The 19835-nt window shown below is 49.7% G+C and overlaps 2 protein-coding genes across 6 annotated transcripts in view; both read left to right on the top strand.

Annotated features, from left to right (window-relative positions):
• The window catches only part of FKBP4 (FKBP prolyl isomerase 4), a 32098-nt gene extending 28042 nt beyond the window's left edge, over positions 1–4056 (top strand). The window contains exons 7-10 of the mRNA XM_050966074.1: positions 471–554; positions 1841–2026; positions 2564–2803; positions 3363–4056. Coding sequence (XP_050822031.1) covers positions 471–554; positions 1841–2026; positions 2564–2803; positions 3363–3473 — 621 coding nt within the window. The 3' untranslated portion in view covers positions 3474–4056. The remainder of the gene's footprint in view (positions 1–470; positions 555–1840; positions 2027–2563; positions 2804–3362) is intronic.
• A 3125-nt stretch (positions 4057–7181) lies between these two features.
• The window catches only part of ITFG2 (integrin alpha FG-GAP repeat containing 2), a 63388-nt gene continuing 50734 nt past the window's right edge, over positions 7182–19835 (top strand). For 2 of the 5 annotated variants that reach the window (XM_050965465.1, XM_050965485.1), the window contains exons 1-8: positions 7182–7359; positions 8994–9089; positions 9587–9656; positions 10547–10744; positions 11116–11255; positions 11896–12044; positions 13359–13453; positions 18572–18625. In XM_050965465.1, the coding sequence (XP_050821422.1) occupies positions 7249–7359; positions 8994–9089; positions 9587–9656; positions 10547–10744; positions 11116–11255; positions 11896–12044; positions 13359–13453; positions 18572–18625 (913 nt within the window). In that variant the 5' untranslated portion in view covers positions 7182–7248. Of the gene's footprint in view, positions 7360–8200; positions 9090–9586; positions 9657–10546; positions 10745–11115; positions 11256–11895; positions 12045–13358; positions 13454–18571; positions 18626–19835 lie in introns of those variants that run through there. The other 3 variants (XM_050965455.1, XM_050965474.1, XM_050965494.1) reach the window with 3 other exon arrangements.

Genomic DNA, 19835 nt, shown 5'->3' with positions numbered 1-19835 from the left:
AGGAGGCAAAATAACAAACATCTGTTATCTTCTTTATTATCCCACAATAGTATGTCTGGTGTCAATGGACTTTTCCTGTTGGGTAGGATGCAACGCCTTCCGTTGCAGATCAGACTTTACACGAGTTAATGTCTTTCTCTTGTCTGGTGATTTACACAGTCCCAGAGGCTCTCAATACAAGTGTTCAAATATTATCTTACTGTATGGGATACAGAGGTTTTAAGTGAGATTAACGCCTGCAACAACTCTTTAGCATTCATTCAGTAAAGTGTAAACACTAAACACATTCTTACAACTCTCATACCTGTTTTAACAATACTAACACACAGTTGAGTCAAACTGATTCCAGCTCTGCATCTGTCAGTGTTGAGTTGAGACATGGAACCTTGGCATGAGCTGGCACCTGGTCTGCCAGCGTCACGGTCTCTTCCAAAATTAGATGACTGACTGAACTGTTTCTGTCTGGACAGGCTAAGGAATCTTGGGAGATGAATACAGAAGAGAAGCTGGAACAAAGCTCCATTGTGAAGGAGAGAGGCACTCAGTACTTCAAGGTAAGTTACAGTCCTCCCTGCGTGTGGTCAGCATTGCCCAGTCCCTGCTATAGGCCAGTATTGGTGCTGGAGCAGACCCTGTTGCAGGGCTGTCTCACGCATTGATGGCATGTTGCATGCAATATGCTGCTGAAGATAGAGGTACTTATTTTAGTGTTTTATTTGGTGCTGGAGGATGGACATTGGAGTTTTTTTTTGTCCTGTTAGTGAGTTCTCCGTGGTATCCATTCTGCACTTTCCCTGGCGACAAAGAGCTGGAGGTTGAGTCTTGCAAGTTGTACCCGCTTGGTATTTTCCTCCGTTATATGTCTGGGGTTAGTGACCCTTGGGCTTTTGCAGCTCTATAGGGAGTTCTCCACTGTGCAGGAACAATGTGGCAAAGCTGCAATGCTTGAATTTGCTGCCATGAAACAGTGCTACACATGGGCAAGATTCTGCCCACCGATGGGGGCCTGAAGAGGCCATGTTACAGTTGGGGACCCCCGGAGGAGCTTTAGCTGTTATGGCTGCTTTCTTCCTGAGGGCTTCCATGGCACACATGCCAGAGTGGTAGCTACATTACCCTTCGAGAGTACAGCGTGCTCCCCACTCTGCATCTAACCAGTTATGACAGCTTGTGCAGTGTGAGGACAGTGGTATCCTGCCTTTCCCTGCTCTGTTTGAGACATCAGGCACTCATGGGGGACTGTGCTCCCCAGTGGGATTCGGACCTGTTCCTGGGCTTTTTGCGCAACCACTCAGAAGCCAGGACCGCCCAGAGGGGGCCGCAATTTGCCCTGGACCCCTCAGGGGCCCCCATGAGAGTTTTTTGGGACATACATACATAGTATGGGCCCCCGGAGCTTCTTCCGCTCTGGGTCTTCAGTGGTGGGGGGGATTCTTCCACTCCGGGACCCATCACCGAAGTGCCCCGAAGACCCACGGCGGGGGGTTCTTCCGCTCCGGGACCCGCCACCGAAGTGCCGGGGCTTCGGCGGCGGGGGCCCCCTGCCATGGGTCTTCAGGGCACTTGGGTGACGGGTCCTGGAGTGGAAGGACCCCCTGCCGCCAGATTGCCACCGAAGACCCCAGGCCTCCTGAATCCTCTGGGCGGCCCTGCCAGAAGTGTATTAATAGCTGGCCCTTATATTGATTTTTATCTTCACGTACAGCACTTGTGTGGAGTTTGGGCACAGAAAATGTTCTCTATTCACCTTAAGGTGGCTGTTCCTGGGTTGAAAAATGGAGTAGACAGTGTTGTGAAGAGGCAGGTGGAGCTGGACTAACTCCAACTTTATTGACTACAGGAAGGGAAGTACAAACAGGCAACATTACAATATAAGAAGATTGTGTCCTGGCTGGAACACGAAACAGGCTTCTCTGAAGAGGATGATGCAAAGGCCAAGAGCCTGAGGCTTGCTGCCCTCCTTAACCTGGCCATGTGCCATCTCAAGCTTAAGGAGTACTCCCTGGCCTTGGAAAACTGCAGCAAGGTAACAAGGCATTATACATCCTGGTGAGCAAAGTGGGCAGAGCAGCTGGATCTTGTTGTAACTAGCTAGGCAACACAAATCACTGTGGTGGGTTTGTGCCTCTCTCTTTCCCTGCATCCACCCCTGGGAATGGTCAATATATCAAATTCCTCAGTGGAAATGATTATTCTTTTCCGTCTTCATTCTCTGTGGGAGATTTTTTAATAGCTTTTTGTCTGAGAATCTCTAGGCACTTTAGAAAGGAAAGTGAGCTTCACTTTACAAATAGGGAAACTGAGGCACAGAGCAGTTAGATGACTTGCCCAAGGTCACGCAGGAAGTCAGTGCCCCAATCAGGACTAGACCCCACGTCTCCTGACTCCTTGTCAGATGCCCTAGCTGCCACACCACACTGCCTCCCTTTCTCTTACCAAGGCCAGAATTCCTGGAGCATTTACCCTGTAAAATAAGCAAGCTCATCCCGTAAGTGTCTCCTGCTGATTGTCTGGCTGTGTTTCCTGAAACCAAACTCCAGCCTGCTGCTCCCTTCCTATCCAGGCGCTTGAGTTGGACAGCAGCAACGAGAAAGGCCTTTTCCGGCGTGGCGAGGCCCATCTAGCTGTCAATGACTTTGAATTGGCCCGGGCAGATTTCCAGAAGGTGCTTCAACTTTACCCTAGCAACAAAGCAGCTAAAGTGCAGCTACTAGCCTGTCAGCAAAAGATCCGGGAGCAGCATGAGAGAGAGAAGAAGATGTATGCCAACATGTTTCAGAGGCTTGCAGACAAGGACTCCAAGGTAAGTGGTAGCAAAATCCTGGGAGAACTGAATGGGTACATGTGGGAAAAGAGGCAACAGGGACTGGGGCATTCTGCTTGCCATCTTCAGCATTGCCAGTGGTACAAAGGGAGGACTCCCTAGCATTGCATCTGTGGAGAATGGAAGCAGCCATCTGGTACCAGGTTTGGCCGCATTGTCAGAGCCAAGCAGCACAGAGAGTTGTGTAGATTGGAAATATTCTTTTACAAATCATCATCATTCAGAGCCAAAGTGGAGTCAGAAGCATGAGCATATTGTTGCTCCCTGCATGAACCTGGCCTTATTTAGGAAGAACTGCAAGAAACACCTCTTTGTCTAGGCCTCCCTAACTGCTCCTGGTTTCCTAGCTAACTGATAAAACTTGAGGGAAGCAGGGTGCACAGTCTCCCCTACTGAGATTCTGAGTCTCAGCTGAACCCCTTAGGGAGCCCAGATATCCTGCTGATGAGCACCAAATTAATCTCTGTTATAGTGATAAGATGCTAGAGTGGGGAAGGGGTGAACGTTTCGCTCGGTTTTTTCAATGTCTCCCATGCAGCCAGAAGCTGAAACTCTCCAGACCAGTGGCAGCTGCAAAGATGACACGGACATGAAAGAAGACAAACAGAACGGAGTCGAAGATAAATCACAAGTTGATGCAGAAGCATAAAACCAAACCCAATTCCATTAGTTTTGTAAACTGAAGAATTTCCAGTGAATTAGACCTTTATTTTTCTATCTGGTTGGATGGTGGCTTCAGGGGAGCAGAGGCTGGGGCCATGACACCGCAGCCATTTATAGCTTCGTGTGTATGTCTGTGTAGGAAACTTGGTGGCGGCCCAGATCTGGTGTAATCCTAGGGACTTTATTTATTCATTCTAGCTTTCTGTTGTTGTCGGGAGGTCTGTCAGGATTCCTTCTGCTCAGTTTTATTTCACTCTGCCATTGGTGTGTCTCTTTTTTTGTGGTCCCAGTTCATTCTAATCCCAGTCCTGCTTCCTAAACCTATTTCCTTGATTTTTTCCTTTAAAGCAATCTGCCTTTCCTGAAAGTCCTCACCTGAGAGACTTATGAACAAATCACTGCACCGAATTTTCCACCTCCACCTTGCTCTTTGCTGTTGCCTCTGTTAAAGCAGAGACCCCCTCCCATGAGTAAGTGTTGTAACCTTGCTTGTATGCCTGTTCTTTGCACATTGCTGAAGGTGAAGACTGTGAAGTCAAAGCTTGAGCAATAAAGCAGAAAAACTCCCAGAGGTCGAATTTGTGTTTTTAAGCAGGATATGCACAGCTCTACAAAAGAACTTGATTCTCCCAGCATCCCCGAAGTATGCCAAGCCTTCCCAGTCATGCAGCTGCATCTTAGCCATGGTAGTTCTAATGAATGCCTGTATTATACAATGTTCACTACATTCACTGTTATACAAGATTTGCTCCCTCCATCCACTAACTGCAAGGGGAAAAAATGAATTTCTCACTGCTCCTAGAAAAACTGGGAGTCCGGTTTGAAATCGGTGCCGTCAGCTTCTGCACATGGCATCTCTGTTCATGAGAGCGTTGTCAACAGACTCAGTTTCTGAAGTGCCTAGCTGGGCCTGCAAAAATACCCTTTGCTGATGCATCAGTTTTAAAGGGACAGCAGCGTGGTTAAAGTTAGACCATTAGACATATGCAGGATTTTTAAATCTTAAGCATAAGCTATTGAGAAGAAAGTAGCAAAATGACTCCTGTTAACTGCTCTGCAGGGAAGCCGTTATGTGTTGTACCCCCCCTCCCAACTGTGAAGTGTGCTTCCTGGCTGCAGGCATGGAATGTAGCACTGTTCTAAATTTATCTGTCTTGGTTGTCCTGCTACCTGGATTGAAACCAAGGGGAAGCACTTTTCCTTTTGTAGCTACACAGTAGGCGGAGAGGAGTAGGTGGGTTCACCCTGAGGGCAGAGTTCTTGGATATCTTAAGTGGAATGTCCACTTAGGCAGGACAGAATATTGGAGCAGACATCCTTCATTTAGATACAGGATGGAGATCTTTGTCTTGAGGGGAGAATGTAGGTAGAAATGCCCCTTTGTCCTTCCACTGGAGAAAGGGAGCAGGGGATTGTATAATGAGGTGGAGAAAGAAACAGCCCAGAATGAATTTCGAGGAAAGGAAAAAAATCTCTCACACTCAGCTGAACCAATATGTACATTATGACTTTCATTGAAATGCATGTACAGTGGAACATCAGAGTTACGAACACTTCGGGAATAGAGGATGTTTGTAACTGAAATGTTCGTAACTCTGAACAAAATGTTCTTTCAAAAGTTTACAACTGAATATTGACAGCTTTGAAACTTTACTATGCAGAAGAAGAATGCTGCTTTAACCATCTTAATTTAAATGAAACAAGCACAGAAATAGTTTACCTTGTCAAAAAAAATTTAAAACTTTTCCTTTATTTTTTTAGTAGTTTACATTTAACACAGTACTGTACAGTATTTATTTATTTTGGTCTCTGCTGTTTGATTGCATACTTCCAGTTCCAAATGAGGCGTGTTGTTGATGGGTCAGTTTGTAATTCTGGTGTTCATAACTCTGAGGGTCTACTGTAGCTGCCTTTCCTCCTGAATTGACCCACTTTACAGACATTGGGCCTGATTCTGATCTCACTTATACCCTGTAACACCACTGACTTAAATGTAACTACTCCTAATTTACTCTAGTATAAATCGGAGAAGAATCAGACTGTATGTGCACAAGACCCATTTCCTTCTGTACTGCAGTGCAGCCACCTCTTGAGCGGAACATTAGAAACACTACGAGACAGTTTAGGACAAGCTATGAAGAACAGTCTCCCAACTGAAGTTATGAGGGGGAATTTTGAGGAAGTAGAATATAATTGGAGTTGGAATTTGGCTAAGAAACCAGAACAAACATCCCTGCTCTGATGGAAAAAACAATTGGGTCTTCTAGCATCTGTTCTGGTTAATATTTATTTTGTTTTCCTGAGACAGCCCCAAGATGTCAGGAAGAATAAAACCAGAAAATGAAGCTTTGAATAGGGATTTTAAAAATTTTTATGTTTTTAAGAACAGAGTTTGCATAGTCTATCAGGAGAGCTCCCTCTTTGCTGCCTGGTGCCCACTGGAGATATGTGACCACCACCTCCTCTCACTTACTATTCTGTCATTCCATTGACTTCAGTGACACTAACTCCTCCTTGCTTGCAGTAGTGGGAGTAAGAGGAGAACTGGGCCCATAGTTTCCCGGGAAGAATTGCTCTTTTGGCCTTGTCTGATGCTCCACACACATAAAAAGCTCAGAAGAGAGATCGTATGTCATTAGCCTTCCTCACCAATGACACATGTAGATATTGTCAATTTAAAGGTGGGGAGACAGGTCAAGGCCAGCCAGCCAGCCAATGGTCTTGGGCCTCAGGGTTTGTTTCCCCACCTGTAAAATATGAACACTGCCTGGATTCGACCGAAAGTTTCTGGACCAGCAAGTGCCTCTACGGAGCTGATTACGTAATAAGCTCAGCATGAGATGTTTTACACAGGATCCATAGCCCAAAACTTTTATAATAGTACTTGTATGTTGCTTTTCATTTGTACCACTACACCTGCTCAAAGAAGTCGCTTCTGCCAGGGGACAATGCAGATGGAGATTTCAGTCATCTGCACTGCAGCGACTGCAGCACAATAATTCATAAGCATCTTAGTGGTAGACCTCATCATGCTTTAAAAAGGAATGTAAGCATCATCTTTTCCATTTTATAGTTAGGGAAGAGACCTCTGATTTGTCCATGGTCACATTGGAAATTAGAGAGCTGGGAATTTGAATTTCCTGATTTCTAGTCCAGTGTTCATATAGCCCAGAGAAAGCAGAGGTTCCAGCATACAATGCTTTCAGGGAGTAGCCTCGTGGAGGACTACATGCCAGAAGCTGGACTCACCAGGGTCTCATACTGAAGTGAAGCTGGGCTCCGGCGAGTGACGGGGCTCCATGATTTGTGGGTTTCAGTGACCAGAGCCAGTGTGCTCAATGTACAAGGAAGAAGAGATGTTTTTAACTGCCAGCCTGTCAGACTCAGCCTGGGATCTGAGAGTGGAGCTGGGCTCTTCCCTTCTCACCCCACCTCCCCCTTGCTGCCCTCAGCGAGTCCCTAGTCCAACTCTTCACATTTTATGAGTCGGGCCCCCACAAACTGACGCTGATTTTTTAAAACTACCAGCGGGGGGGGAGGGGGGTTCTCTGCGCCCTGGTTTCTGCACCACCAGCAGCGCGGCTCTGCTGCCCCCGCCTGGCCAGGGGCTGGAGCGGCTCTTTCAGGGACCGGCCCGTCACGTGGTTACTCCTCACTTTCCCCCCCGCCGTGCGCTTTTTGAGCCCGTGGCGCCTCCGTAGCACGCGCGGTGTCATAGGGAGCCGGGGCGCCGGCCCGCCCTTGAGAGCGAGACCAGCTCTATGGTCGCCGGGGAGATGCGGTCGGTCAGTTATGTGCAGCGGGTGGCGTTCGAGTTCAGCGGGAGCCTCTTCCCCCAGGCCATCTGCCTGGGAGACGCCGACAACGATACGGTAACAAGGGGCGGAGGGGCTGGGAGTCTAAAGGGGCGGGGGTGGTGCACAAGGCGCATGCGCGAGGGGGTAGCGCGAGCGCGCGAACAGAGGCTGGAATCCGCCGGGGTCTGGCTCAGTATTTGCATAATGAGTCTGCCCGCTGCCTGGTGCTGCCCTGCCTGCGCTGCGCCCCGCCCCGCCCCCGCACTGCTCTGGGTGCCTGGTGCTGCCTCCCTCCCTGCATTGCCTGGGGCTCCCTTCCCCTGCCACTGCCCCTGGGTGCCTGGTGCTGACTTCCCCCTGACACCTCTCTGCACTGCCCTCCCCCTGGCACCTGCTAACTGTGAGAGATTTACACAAGTCACATTGTGACCATTATTTTCACATCTTTAAAGGCTAGAGACCTTCTCTCTTGCTATGTATTAAACTTTAATCATTAAAGGACCCCATCAATTCTGGAGTGCAAGGTGGCAGCCTCAAATAAAAAAAATTCCTGTGCCTCCCCACTTTGACCCGGGTCATATTGCAGCAGTGCCAACCTTTGGTCTGGTCACAGGAATGCAGTTTAAACACTCCTGTTCCTCCATCTAATGTGGAGCAAACAAACCCCGCCACAGTGGGGTACTTTGGTCAGCTGCCACCATGAATGAAATTTGTGACCACCAGCTTTGGTTATTACAACTCCTATTCAGGAACAAAGCCACTGACCCTGAAAACACTCCACTTCATACAAAATGCAGCCACTTATCCACTTAGCAACACAAGTCATTGTGAACATGTAATTTGTTTTCCCACTTAAGCACAAATTGTCTATCCTAATGAAAACTATAGAAGGCAGCGGCTTCATTTGGCAACTAATAGTCACTGCTCTCTCTAAGGAATAGTTATATTTTGCTCTTGAAAATTATACTGAGCAAATTGCTAGCATAACACAATACACATAACTGGAAGGGGCCAGAAGAGCTTGCAGGAGGTATAGGGAATGGCCAGCCCCAGGAGATATTTTTTAAACCCTGCCACTTAGTGCATTCTAGTCCATTCCAGAAGTATAAATATTATTTGTGTATTACAGTAGTGCTGATAGGTCCCAGCTGAGATAAGGGCTCCTTGGTGGTGAATGTACATGAGAAAGAGACAGTTCCGGTCTCAAAGAGCTTACACTAAACAAAGAGTGGGAGGGGAAACTGAGGCACAAAGCAGCAAAGTGACTTGCACAAGGTCACACAGTACCTCAGTTGTAGAACCCAGCTCTTCTGAGTCCCACTCCAATACACTGAACAAATGTTTTAGAAAACATTTTTAAGAGCCCCCAAGATGTCATCTCTGATGGGGCTGATTTAACAATGTCCAGGGAGAGGCAGGGAAATCACCTCAGTGTTCCCTGATGGTTGAATTTGAATAAGGGATTCCAGGGAGCCCTCTTCACCACCTCACTATCTGGTGGAATAAAATGTTGTCTTTTGTGTCGCTGCTGCTGCTGCTCTTCCCTCCTTCTCCTGTTATCTCTGGTCTCCCCTTTTCTCTCTCTTCTTTTCCATTTACTGCTTCCAGCTTTGCAACTTTACATCTAAATTCTGGTTTCTTTTTCCCTCCTGGGGCTGATGAAGATGGGTGTGAATTTCCCATCATTAACATTCTTCCCTTCTTTCTAGCTGAACGAGTTAGTGGTGGGGGACACCAACGGGAAACTCTGCGTGTACAAGAATGACGATAGCAAGCCCTGGACTGTGCGCTCCTGCCAAGGAATGGTCTGTTGGGGCAGAGTTTGCCACTCCTCTCTGTTCTTTGGAGCCTGTGCTGTTTGTTTGCCAGGAATGCTGTGTGGGGATGGAAAACCTTCAGAGAAGAAGGCATCGAGATTGGTCCTGAGGCCCTGCACAATTGCATCAAAGACCCTGCTCCCTGCCCCAGTCCTGGGCTCTCACTCTCTGGGCAAGCAGTGCTGTCCAAAGTGCTGAACAGCCACTGGAAAGAAAGTTCTTGTTCCCTCCCCCATCCTCTTCCTTCCCCCAGTGTGCTGAGGGTTTTGCCCCAAGCTCTGCATGGGAAGGCAAGGTTCTGCCATTGGGCCTGGCCTCTCACTCCTTTGCCTGAGTGAAGTTAGACAGGCCCTCATCCAGAGGGATGCTGATTTTGAGGAGGATCCTGAAGGCTGGAGTATCACTAGTGCAGGCTTAGCCCAAAGTATTGATGTATGTTTCCTTTCCTACGTCCTGGTATCTGAAGTCCCTCCCTTTTCTTGCAGCTCACCTGCGTTGGTGTTGGGGACGTGTGCAACAGAGGAAAGGTGAGGGAGCCACCAACAGGCCTGATGAGTAAGCAAACAAACAGCTTGCTAGGGAAGTGACCTGCCAATGGCTAGTGCATCTAAACTATACTGGCATGTTTGACCCTGGAGTGCCCCAGCCGATCCTCATGGGTACTACTTGACTGTTCTGGGCCCTGTGGTGCAGCTGTTGCCTGCCTGCTGCTCACTTGCATGCACTTAAATTGGCCCTTGCGAAGACTGAGATGCAGAGCAGCCCAAGCACCATTGCAGATTCCAGTCCGTGTAATATGGCAGTTCTTGCTGGGCCATTATCTGGGAGAATTAAATCCAGGACCTCTGGATCCAATCATCTAAACTCACGTTCCATGGCTTAACTGCTATAGCAGCCTCATTAACCATTATACACTAGAGAGAGAGAGAGTCACACTATGCGAGTGTGATGAATAGGAGGGGACTGTGACATCTGAAGACTTAGGCCTGGTCTACACTAAAAAGTTAGTTTGACCCAGCTATGTTGCTCAGGGGTGTGAAAAATCTAACCCCCGGGCGATATTGTTAAGTTGACCTATGTCTTGGGGAGATAGATTACCTACACCAGTGGGAGAAGCCCTCCTGCCAGCTTAGGTAGCATCAAGGGCAGGCAAGCCCTTGGTCTGGCAAAGGTGACCAAGAAGGTTGAATGCTGTGGCTCTGCAGCAGCCTCTAGGCACAGCCAGAATCTCTGCTGCACTGCTCTGTACTTTCCAGACATCTCTCTGTCAGTGCAAACTGGCTCTGGTGCAGTAGCCCCTGCACTGACCACACCTAGCCAATCCCTGTAACAATTGGCCCTGAAGACAGAGCTCACAGTATAGTTACTGTTCATCTTGATGGCCCTGCCCTTGCCCCCATGGGGGACTGTTGCAGGCAATCTCACCACCTCTTCTGTTGATTCAGGGTCTCCTCTCTCCTCTCAGAATCTGGTTGTTGCCGTGAGTGCCGAGGGCTGGTTTCATCTCTTTGATCTGACTCCTCCACCCTCAAAGCATCCAGATGCCTTTGGCCACCACGAACCCCCACTGGCAGATGAGCAGAAGCTGGTGTTCAAGCAGCACATTCCCGCCAACACCAAAGTCATGCTGATCAACGACATTGGTGAGCATGTGAGGTAGAAGGGGGCAGAGCAGGAGCTCAAGCACATGGCGATGGTAAGAGTAGAACAGGTGCATGGGGCTCAGCGTGGCAGTGCATGTACCAGAACATGAGGGAAGCAGGAACCCAACCCATCTTAGCCCTAGAAGAGAGGAGAAGACTTTGTGGCTTTTGGGGAGCTGCGGTACATGAGCTGTTGGGGAGCTAGGAGGTCTGAGATTTTTCTAAGGTACCCTTCACTGTGGTATCTGAGCACTAAGATCTTTGGGATCATGGTACAGCGGACGCTTGTGTGGCTCTGTGCTAAGCATGCCTGCAGGCAGTGGGACTGTGATGCCTTGATGGAACCCATGGTCTCCCTGTGTCCTCTGCAGATGGAGATGGGAAGTTCGAGCTGGTGGTGGGTTACACGGACCGTGTGGTACGAGCCTTCCGCTGGGAGGACCTGTCTGAGAGCTCCGACCACATCTCTGGCCAGCTGGTGCTGCTGAAGAAGTGGCTGCTGGAGGGGCAGGTAGGAAGCAGAGTGCCCTAGATGGAGGTATGTTGAGTATGGACTTCAGGAGCTAGGTTTCCCAAAGGGCAGGGCCCTCCAAAGGAAGAGGAGCCAAGCCCCAGTTTTCTGAACAAAAGATCAGCGATGGGTGCATCAGGAGTGAATTTCCCCCCATGGTTTGTGTGGTGTGTGCAGGGTAGCTGACAGGTGCAGGTGATTGGGTGTCCAGTCAGCTGCTTTAACCTTGCTCTGCTCTCTATGAATCTAGGGTTGTCAACCCTCCGGGATTGTCCTGGAGTCTTTAATTAAAGATTATGTTGTGATGAAACCTCCAGGAATACAGCCAAGCAAAATTGGCAACCCACTATGTGCTTCCATTCTCTTTTGGGGAAAAAGGATTGTGTCCCCCAACATGGAGCTGGATGTGTCGCTTCCTTTGAACTCAGTTCAGGTCCTGTTGACTTTCTGGCAGAAACCTGGTTCTCCAGAGAGCCTGCTGCTTTGGGGATGATGGGGGCATTCGCTGGATGTTGCCGAAGTATTGGCTGGGGACATGGACACACGTACACACACACTCTCTCTCTCTCTCCCCCTCCCCCTTCCTTTGGGAAATGTACATTCCTTCCACTCACAATCCTGCTTACTGTTCCTGGCGCAGGTGGACAGCCTCTCTGTGAACCCGGGCCCTGATGGTGTCCCCGAGATGATGGTGTCCCAGCCGGGCTGTGGCTATGCTATCCTGCTCTGCACCTGGAAGCCGGACCAGCAGCCCCTGCCAGAGGGAGGAGACAGCTCTGCAACCAGCAGGTGGGCATTAGGATTCAATGGAACAACACAGAGGTGCAGTTTTACAGACTTGCCACAAGGAGGGATGGTTGCACCACATTCTGATTGCTGGTTACACTCCAGCTGCCTCCTTGACTTTGCATCCTCCTTCACTGCCTGAGTCCTGCACTGGCCCCTCCCCCTGTTCTGGGAGCATCCATGTGCTGTAAGCCCACCAATCTTCCCCACAACCCTGGTGCTTGAGTACCCCTTGCTTTGCTCTGCCATAGACTGAACACTCTGGCTTTCCTCCCTGAATTGTGTGTTGGCATGCAGGGCAAGGAGGTGCCACTGGGATGTGGCTTGCAATATCCAGAAGTAGTTGTGGGATCTTGGCTAGTGAGTTGAGGGAAGTGGATGGAAGCCAAGTGAATGCCAAGATGAGGGGAGGGAGGCTCACTGGGAGCCTGATCAATGGGAGGGGGAGCCAGTAGGAGGCCCACCCAGCCCTCTGAATCTACAGCCCCAAGGTGGGACTTTTGTGGTTTTTATTGTTGTTGTCTGTGCTCCCAGAGGTGTCAAAAGGAGGGTTATAAATCGAATCCTGGGAGCCAGACAGAAAAACCCCATTTGTTCATCCAGTTTGTCTCCCTTGGACCAGGGCAGGCTTGTTCCCTCCAGAACCTTCTTGTGTCCCACCTAGCCAATTTCCCAAGTGAATAAAAGGCAGCCTTATAATATAATCATTTCCCTGCTGTTCCAGGTCTAGGCCCTGCCTGTGGCACACAATGTAATACTTTGGCCTCATTTTGGTTGTTAGGTTAATGTGCGGGTGCTGGATGGTGTTGGTGGCCAGATGAGATGAACTGGTGGTCTCTTCTGGCCTGAAACTCTCTGACTCGATAGTCGGGGTGACTCTCAGGATCTTTCTTTCCATGTCTGAAAACTGGTATTCCTTTGGCTTTTCTGCTATCTCTCAGCACCTTCACAGGTGTCTGATTTTTTTTACCACCAATATACCTGGGACTGGTTCAGAAAGGCTCTTAGCTAGTTCCTTCCCTCCCCATGATACGTGTATGCACTCAGATTTGCCACATAGACTCTTCCCAGGTATTTATCAGCAAATAAATACACTCAGGCAGTTGAAAACCCTGTGCTTTCTTAGTGACTGAAACATCCCCAGATGGACTGATCTCCCCTGCCTTTCATCCTGGCTGGGATAGCAGGCAGCTCCCAGAAGTCAGTGTGTAAAAATCCCTTCCCTGGGATTCAAGGGCAGTGACTAGGGAGTCACTCTGGGATTTTCTCTGGCTGGAATCCCTAACACTTTCCCCTCTGTCTCTCCCTTCTCCCTAGGGAAGCCCCCGTTCGGGACGTTATCCTTCACCAGACATCTGGCAGGATTCATAACAAGAACGTTTCCACTCATCTAATTGGCAGCATTGGCCGAGGTAAGAGGCAGAGGCAGAGCCTGCAGAAATATTCAGGGCCGAGATCATAAACTCCTGTCATAATATAATTTCCAATTCTGAACCTTAGCGTCCAAAATATGGGTACTAGAATGAATTCCCCTAAGCTTAATTACCAGCTTAGATCTGATAAGCTGCCACCAATCAGGAATTCCAGTGCCTGATACACTCTGGTCCCCACAAAACCTTCCCTGGGGACCCCCAAGACCCAGACCCCCTGGATCTTAACACAAGGAAAGTAAACCCCTTTCCTCACCGTTGCCTTTCCTAGGATTTCCCTCCCTGGGTTGCCCTGGAAGATTACCGTGATTCAAACTCCTTGAATCTTAAAACAGGGAGGAATGTCCCTTCCCCCCCCCCCCTTTTTCCATCACCCAGAGGCAAAACAGATTCAAGCTCTATGAATCTAAAACGAAGGGATTCCCCCTTCTCCCCTCCCTCCCTGTTAAGTACAGACTCAATTCCCTTGAGCCTCAACAAGGGGGAAAAATCAGACAGATCTTAAAAGCAAAACTTTTAATAAAAAGAAAGGGGAAAAAAAAAGTAAAAGTTTATCTCTGCAATTTAGATGGTAAAAAGTTACAGGGTCTGTCAGCTTATAGAAACTAGAAAGAAGCCTCCCCTCCCCAGCAAGATATAATTTAAAATACTTCCGGCAAACTACACATTTGCAAATACAGAAACAATCAAAAGACTATAACCGCCTTTCTTACTAAATTACTCACTATAAAAGACTGTAGCAGGGAGATTGGCAAGAAAACTGTTTACCTGTCTAGTCCCTTCCAGGACCCAGAGAGAACAAAACAAAACCCAAAAAACACAAACAAAGGCTTCCCTCCACCAAGATTTGAAAGTATCTTGTCTCCTGATTGGTCCCCTGGTCATGTGTTTGGTTCCCTGTTTGTTAACCCTTTATAGATAAAAGAGACATTAACCCTTAACTATCTGTTTATGACAACTCTCAGCTATCGATTCTGTCAGATTCTGTTAGAGCACTGGTCTCCAAAGTGGAGTGTGCAAGAGGATCCTTCAGGGTGTGCGGCAGGAGGAGCGCCGCCAGAGCAGCGACACTTTTCTTTTTTTCCCCCCCTTCGGCAGTTCCTGGGCCAGTTTGGACTCCTGACGTTAGGATAGCTGAACAATTTGCATTAGACCAGGGATGGGCAAACTTATGGCCCGCAGGCTGGATCCGGCCCACCAGCCATTTTAATCCGGCCCTTGAGCTGCCTCTGGGGAGCAGGGTCTGGGGCTTGTCCCACTCCAGCTGGGGAGCAGGGTCGGGAGCCGTTCCACATGGCTCCTGGAAGCAGCGGTGTGGGCAGCCGGGGGGGGCATGTACGGGCAGCCGGGGGGCTCCACTCTGGATGCTGCCCCCACCCCAAGCACCGCCCCTGCAGCTCTCATTGGCCAGGAACCAACCGCAGCCAATGGGAGCTGCATCGGTGTTGCCTGAGGATGGGCCAGTGCTCAGAGCCGCCTGGCCATGCCTCCACATAGGAGGCAGAGAAGGAACATGCCGCTGCTTCCAGGAGCCGCTTGAGGTAAGTGTTGCCTGGAGCCTGCACCCCCTGAGCCTCTCCCCACATCCCAACCCCCTGCCCCAGCCCTGATCCCCCTCCCACTCTCCAAACCCCTCAATCCCAGCCCCACTCCAGAGCCTGCAACCCCAGCCAGAACTGTCATCCCCCTTTACCCAAACCCCGCTTCCTGCACGCTCTGTAGATTGGTCCTTGGCTCTCCCTCCTAGACTCCAGCCTAGCAGAGCTGCCCTAGACTCCCTCCTTCACGGGGGCCATGCTCGAGGAGGCATTAATTGTCAGGGCAAGTCACATTCTCTTTATCTGTACTGCTGTGCTTGCCCTGTGCAGGAGGGAGAGGGTTACCCCCAGCCGTGCTGTCTGTAGAAGGCGTGGGGTGCTTTGTGGAGCAGTGAGGGGTGCCTGGATCCTCAGCACCAGGCCCTCCCTGATCTCAGCACGCAGGGCTCCCATTTGGCCTATCACGTTCTCAGCATCCCAAATGCTGCTCCAAGCACTGGGAGCACCAGGCCATGAAATCAGTTATTTCACTGCATGCAAAGCCCCAGACCTCATACTGATTGGTGGAGCCTGCTGGCAAAGGGAGACGTGCAGAACAAGGGGAGACAAGAATCTCTGCTGTCAGAGCAGTGCCAGCTGTTGAGGGCTAAGGACCTATGTTTTGTAAAGGGAGTTCAGGAAGTGGTTTCTGTCAGTACATGTCTCAGCGTCCATCCCTAGCTGGCTTTCAGTGTCACTTTACAATCCCTGATGTGACTGTACATGAGAATATTGCTTACCTGACACAAGCTGGTACCCAAAAGAGAGTCCTGCCTCCCTGCTGGGGGTGTGTGGGTTGGGGGGGAGGGGGCGTTTAGCTAACATCCCCCTCCCCGCCCCCGAACGCTGGCCAGCAAAGGTGCTGCAGTTCAGTGTCCCAATCTCCCACAGTGAAGCTGTGTTCCTGCATAGGGAGAAGGGACAGGGCTGCTGAGGAAGCTACGTATCAGCACATAATCTGCTCAGCTCACTAGCCAGTCCCCCAGTCAGCTGGACCTGGCTTATAAGAAGGCTGCCTGTGTCCTTCGGGTCCTTGGGTTTCTTCTGTCACTCTCTTTTCAATGGCAGCTTGGTTTTTGGATGCAAGCATCCTCCTACTGCACTAAACACCCAGACAAACCAGCATTGTGCCAGGCTGGGAGAACCAGAAAGCAACGCTGTCTAGAAGGTGAGGGCTGGGTGCTCCACAGTTGCTTCTTGCGTAGGCAGCTGCTCCTCTGTAAAGTGGGCATTAAATCTCAATCACTTGGCAATTGCGCACCTTTCCAGGGTGATTCTCCCCATGCGCACAGTAAGTGGCTTTGCAGTTACACCGGTTGGATCCAGGAGACAAGATGTGAGCTGCAGAAGGGAGGTGGCTGAGTCAAAATGGGCATCATTAGCAAACTGCCCTGTACTTCCTCTCCAGCTGAGTGGCTGGATAAAGATAGTGTAAGTGGCTGGTGTAATCCCAACAGCAGAGCTGGACTCCAAGGGTACATCTAGACAGCAAAAAAAAAACCCATGGCTGCACGTCTTAGACCCCAAGTCAGCTGACTCAGGCTCACGCTATGGGGCTAAAAATAGATGTGTAGACATCCGGGCTCACGCTGGAGCCCAGACTCTTGAGACCTTCTCCCTCACTGGGTTTCAAAGCCCAAACATCTACACATCTGTTTTTAGCCCCGTAGTGCAAACCCTGCAAGCCCGAGTCCATTGATCCAGGCTCTGAAACTTGCTCCTGTGGATATTTTTTCACTGTGTAGGTGTATCCCAAGGGACCCCACTCAGTTACAGTATTTAACAGTGCCGGTCTCCGTGGCTGCCCCTCTGCTGTGGCCCCTGGAGAGACATATGCCCCTTTTCATGCTGTCCTCCTGGCATTGCCTTTTAAAAATAAGGTATTGCTGGCCTGCAGACGATGAAAGTAGTGCTGTGTTTGCCTTTGTGTATCATGGCACTCAGTTACATGGGCACAATATGTGAAAGCCACTGAGCATCTGTGTCCAAACAACTGATCAGCTTGTGAAGTGGGGCTCCCAAGCAGCCAGCCAGTGCTTGTCAGGAGAGGACAAGGTTGTTTTGCAGAGTGTTGCACTAGTGCAGACTTGGGGAGAACGTGGCAGTGGCATGGGACTGAGAGCTTTTCTGGAGGGACAGCTTTCCTCTGCAGATTTGCTCAACGTTTGCCTTCGGGAGTGCTTTGTGCTCACTTTCCCATAATTCCAGCTGATCCTATTTCATCTTGTGGCATTTCCCATGTGCCCCAGCAGCAGCACCAGGCTGAGTTCAAGGGCAAGGACGGAGGGGAGGGGAGGTCTAGTTGCAAGGCCTCTCCTCCTTCCCAGCGGAGCTACTACATGCACTTGTGCATCTCTGGAGAATCAAGGGGGTGTAAAAGAGACAATTAAACCACAGGCACCCATGGGCCTGCAGCTGCAGCTCGCGTTACATGGGGAATCCTAGGATCAGTGAGCAAAACCAGCCAGTCCCACTTACATGTAAACTAGCTGTTTAAAATTCATTGCTTGGTAATAACCAGGGATGCCCTGCCGGGGAAGGAAACTGATGCAGAAATTTTAAGATAGTAATAAGATGGTGGAAGTGGTAAATACCCATTAGGCAAAGTTTCAAGGCTGGGCAAAAATTTCTTCTAACATCCCGGGCTAGATACCTTCAGTCCCTCTTGCAATACCAGTGCTATTCCACCTCCCAGTCTCTATCCAAAGACTGCCACATGTGTGGTTTGGCGATGGTATCGTAGAGCAACATTCAGTAGTCCTGATTTACTCAGCGTCAGTGAGAGCAGAGTCAGACTCAGTGTTGTTAGCTTGATGATCGCCCTTTAACTCGGAGGCAATCTCCAGCTCAAGTTAAGTCAAATCACAATTCTGGGGGAATGTCGGGGGAGAGAGTCAAGGTGGGCTCTTTGGGGCCTGACCACCCTCAGCCTCCCCATCTGTGGGTTTTGGGTAGCAACTCCAGGTGAAGGGGGTGGAGCAAGTTAAAAGGTTCCTCCTGAAACTGCTGCTGTCACAGAGCCCTTCAATGGGAGACAGGCCAGGAGGTAACCTCTCCCTCATTGGGGGGTGGGGAGGAGAAGAGATGCCAATCCAGGCTTCTTCTCTGGGCCTAGTGACCAGTGGCTAGGAGTGAGCAGGACTATGTCTAATAGCAGATCAAAATACTGCCCAAGCACAGGGAGAGGAAGCAGAAAGGAGGCGTGCAGAAACAGCAACAAGGACCCCCAGCTTGGGAGGGTAGATTCATTGAACCCCTTCCTTTCCCCTTCCCCCTTGGTGTTGTTTTCAGCGGGTCCTCTCCCTCCAAAGGTTCAGAGGAGATTGTACCACAATGACCCACCCCTCCAGGAGAGCAGGGGAAGCAGACTCCTCTAGCTTGTCATATACTGCCTGACCACAGCCTTAGTGCTCCATGGAGAGGAGGAGAGAGGGAGATTAGGGAGGCTACAGCCAAATCTCACTGCTGAGATCTGGGCTTGACAGCAGCATGAATGACATGTGCTTCTGTTCTGTGTCTGCAGGCTGCACTAAAGTAGATGCTGGCTCGGGTCTCTTTGCCCTCTGCACTCTGGACGGTAAGTCCCACTGCTGCCCTTGGATCAAGGGAAGAAGAAGGAAGGGATTGGCAGGGTGTAGCTGAGGCCTGTCACCACTCCAGAACAGAAGCATGGGGGTAGTTCTAAGGGCACACTGGAGGCTCAGTGCTACTGGATTTGGGATGAGGTGGAATCAGGCCTCTGAAGTACTCTTAGAGCAGTGATACACAGACTGAGTCTCAAGAGCCACAAATGGCTCATGTGTCTCCTGTATGATTTAATTATTAACCAATCAGGATGCTTTTATGATGATGTTAACCAATTAAGTTATCAACTTGCACTAAGTTATTAACTTATTTGCTGTGAGATTAATATAAACTAAATATTTCCCCGTCATACTGTTTAAATATGGTAAGTCCTATAGTAAGTGATACAATGAATTCACACTACTGTGGCTGGTTTGGGTAATGTTGATCACTAATTTGGCTCCAGAACCACTGAGGTCTGAGTAGCACTGCCTTCAAAACATGCAACAACCTCGACTGCCAAATCCTCCTGCACTGACATTGTTCCTTGTCCTCATCTCAAATACATGCTTCCGTGTTAGTGGGAGAAGGCAAGAGGTCCCCTATCCCTCCCTGCACAGGCCTTTGCTCTTGTGCCCACAGGAGCCGAGAGAAGAGACCTCACCAGAGAGCCAAGCCCTGATTCAGCCAGATGTGTGAGCACAAGGCTGACTCTAAGCACGTGAGCTGTCCCATTGAAGCTAGACGTGCTCCAGTTCCTTGCTGAATCAAGGCCTTGCTCCAGGAGTTGTTCTCAACAGGGAAACAGAAATGTGTTTTCTCAGTGAATTACCCCTAGCAGTCATCTGCACTTTGCTAGTGGACACCTTGCATCCGTGGGTTTCAAAGCACTTTATAAGGAGTAATTGCTGAAGCCACCCAAAGCTGCCAAGGGAGGGAAGTATTAAAGCCACTTCACAAATAGGCAAACTGAGATCTGGAGAGGGTAGGTGACTTGCCTAAAATCAAACAGCAGGTTCTTAGGAGAGGTGGGACTAAGAACTCAGCTATCCCCTGACTCCCAATCCACTGCTCTAACACTCCCAGTGTGAGACTCCAATCATTAACAGAATTTAATGGTCGGGATCACCAGTGTTGTTAGATGTTCAGCTGCATGTGTGTGTTTTCCCTGTGTGCTGTCCCAGCCCTGCCTAGACAGCTGCATGGCAGACTTTGAGCGAACT

The sequence above is a fragment of the Gopherus flavomarginatus genome, chromosome 1 (assembly GCF_025201925.1).
Source record: "Gopherus flavomarginatus isolate rGopFla2 chromosome 1, rGopFla2.mat.asm, whole genome shotgun sequence".
In the NCBI taxonomy this organism is placed as follows: domain Eukaryota; kingdom Metazoa; phylum Chordata; order Testudines; family Testudinidae; genus Gopherus; species Gopherus flavomarginatus.
The sequence above is the reverse complement of the archived record's forward strand: the minus strand, read 5'-3'. Positions and strand labels throughout refer to the sequence as shown.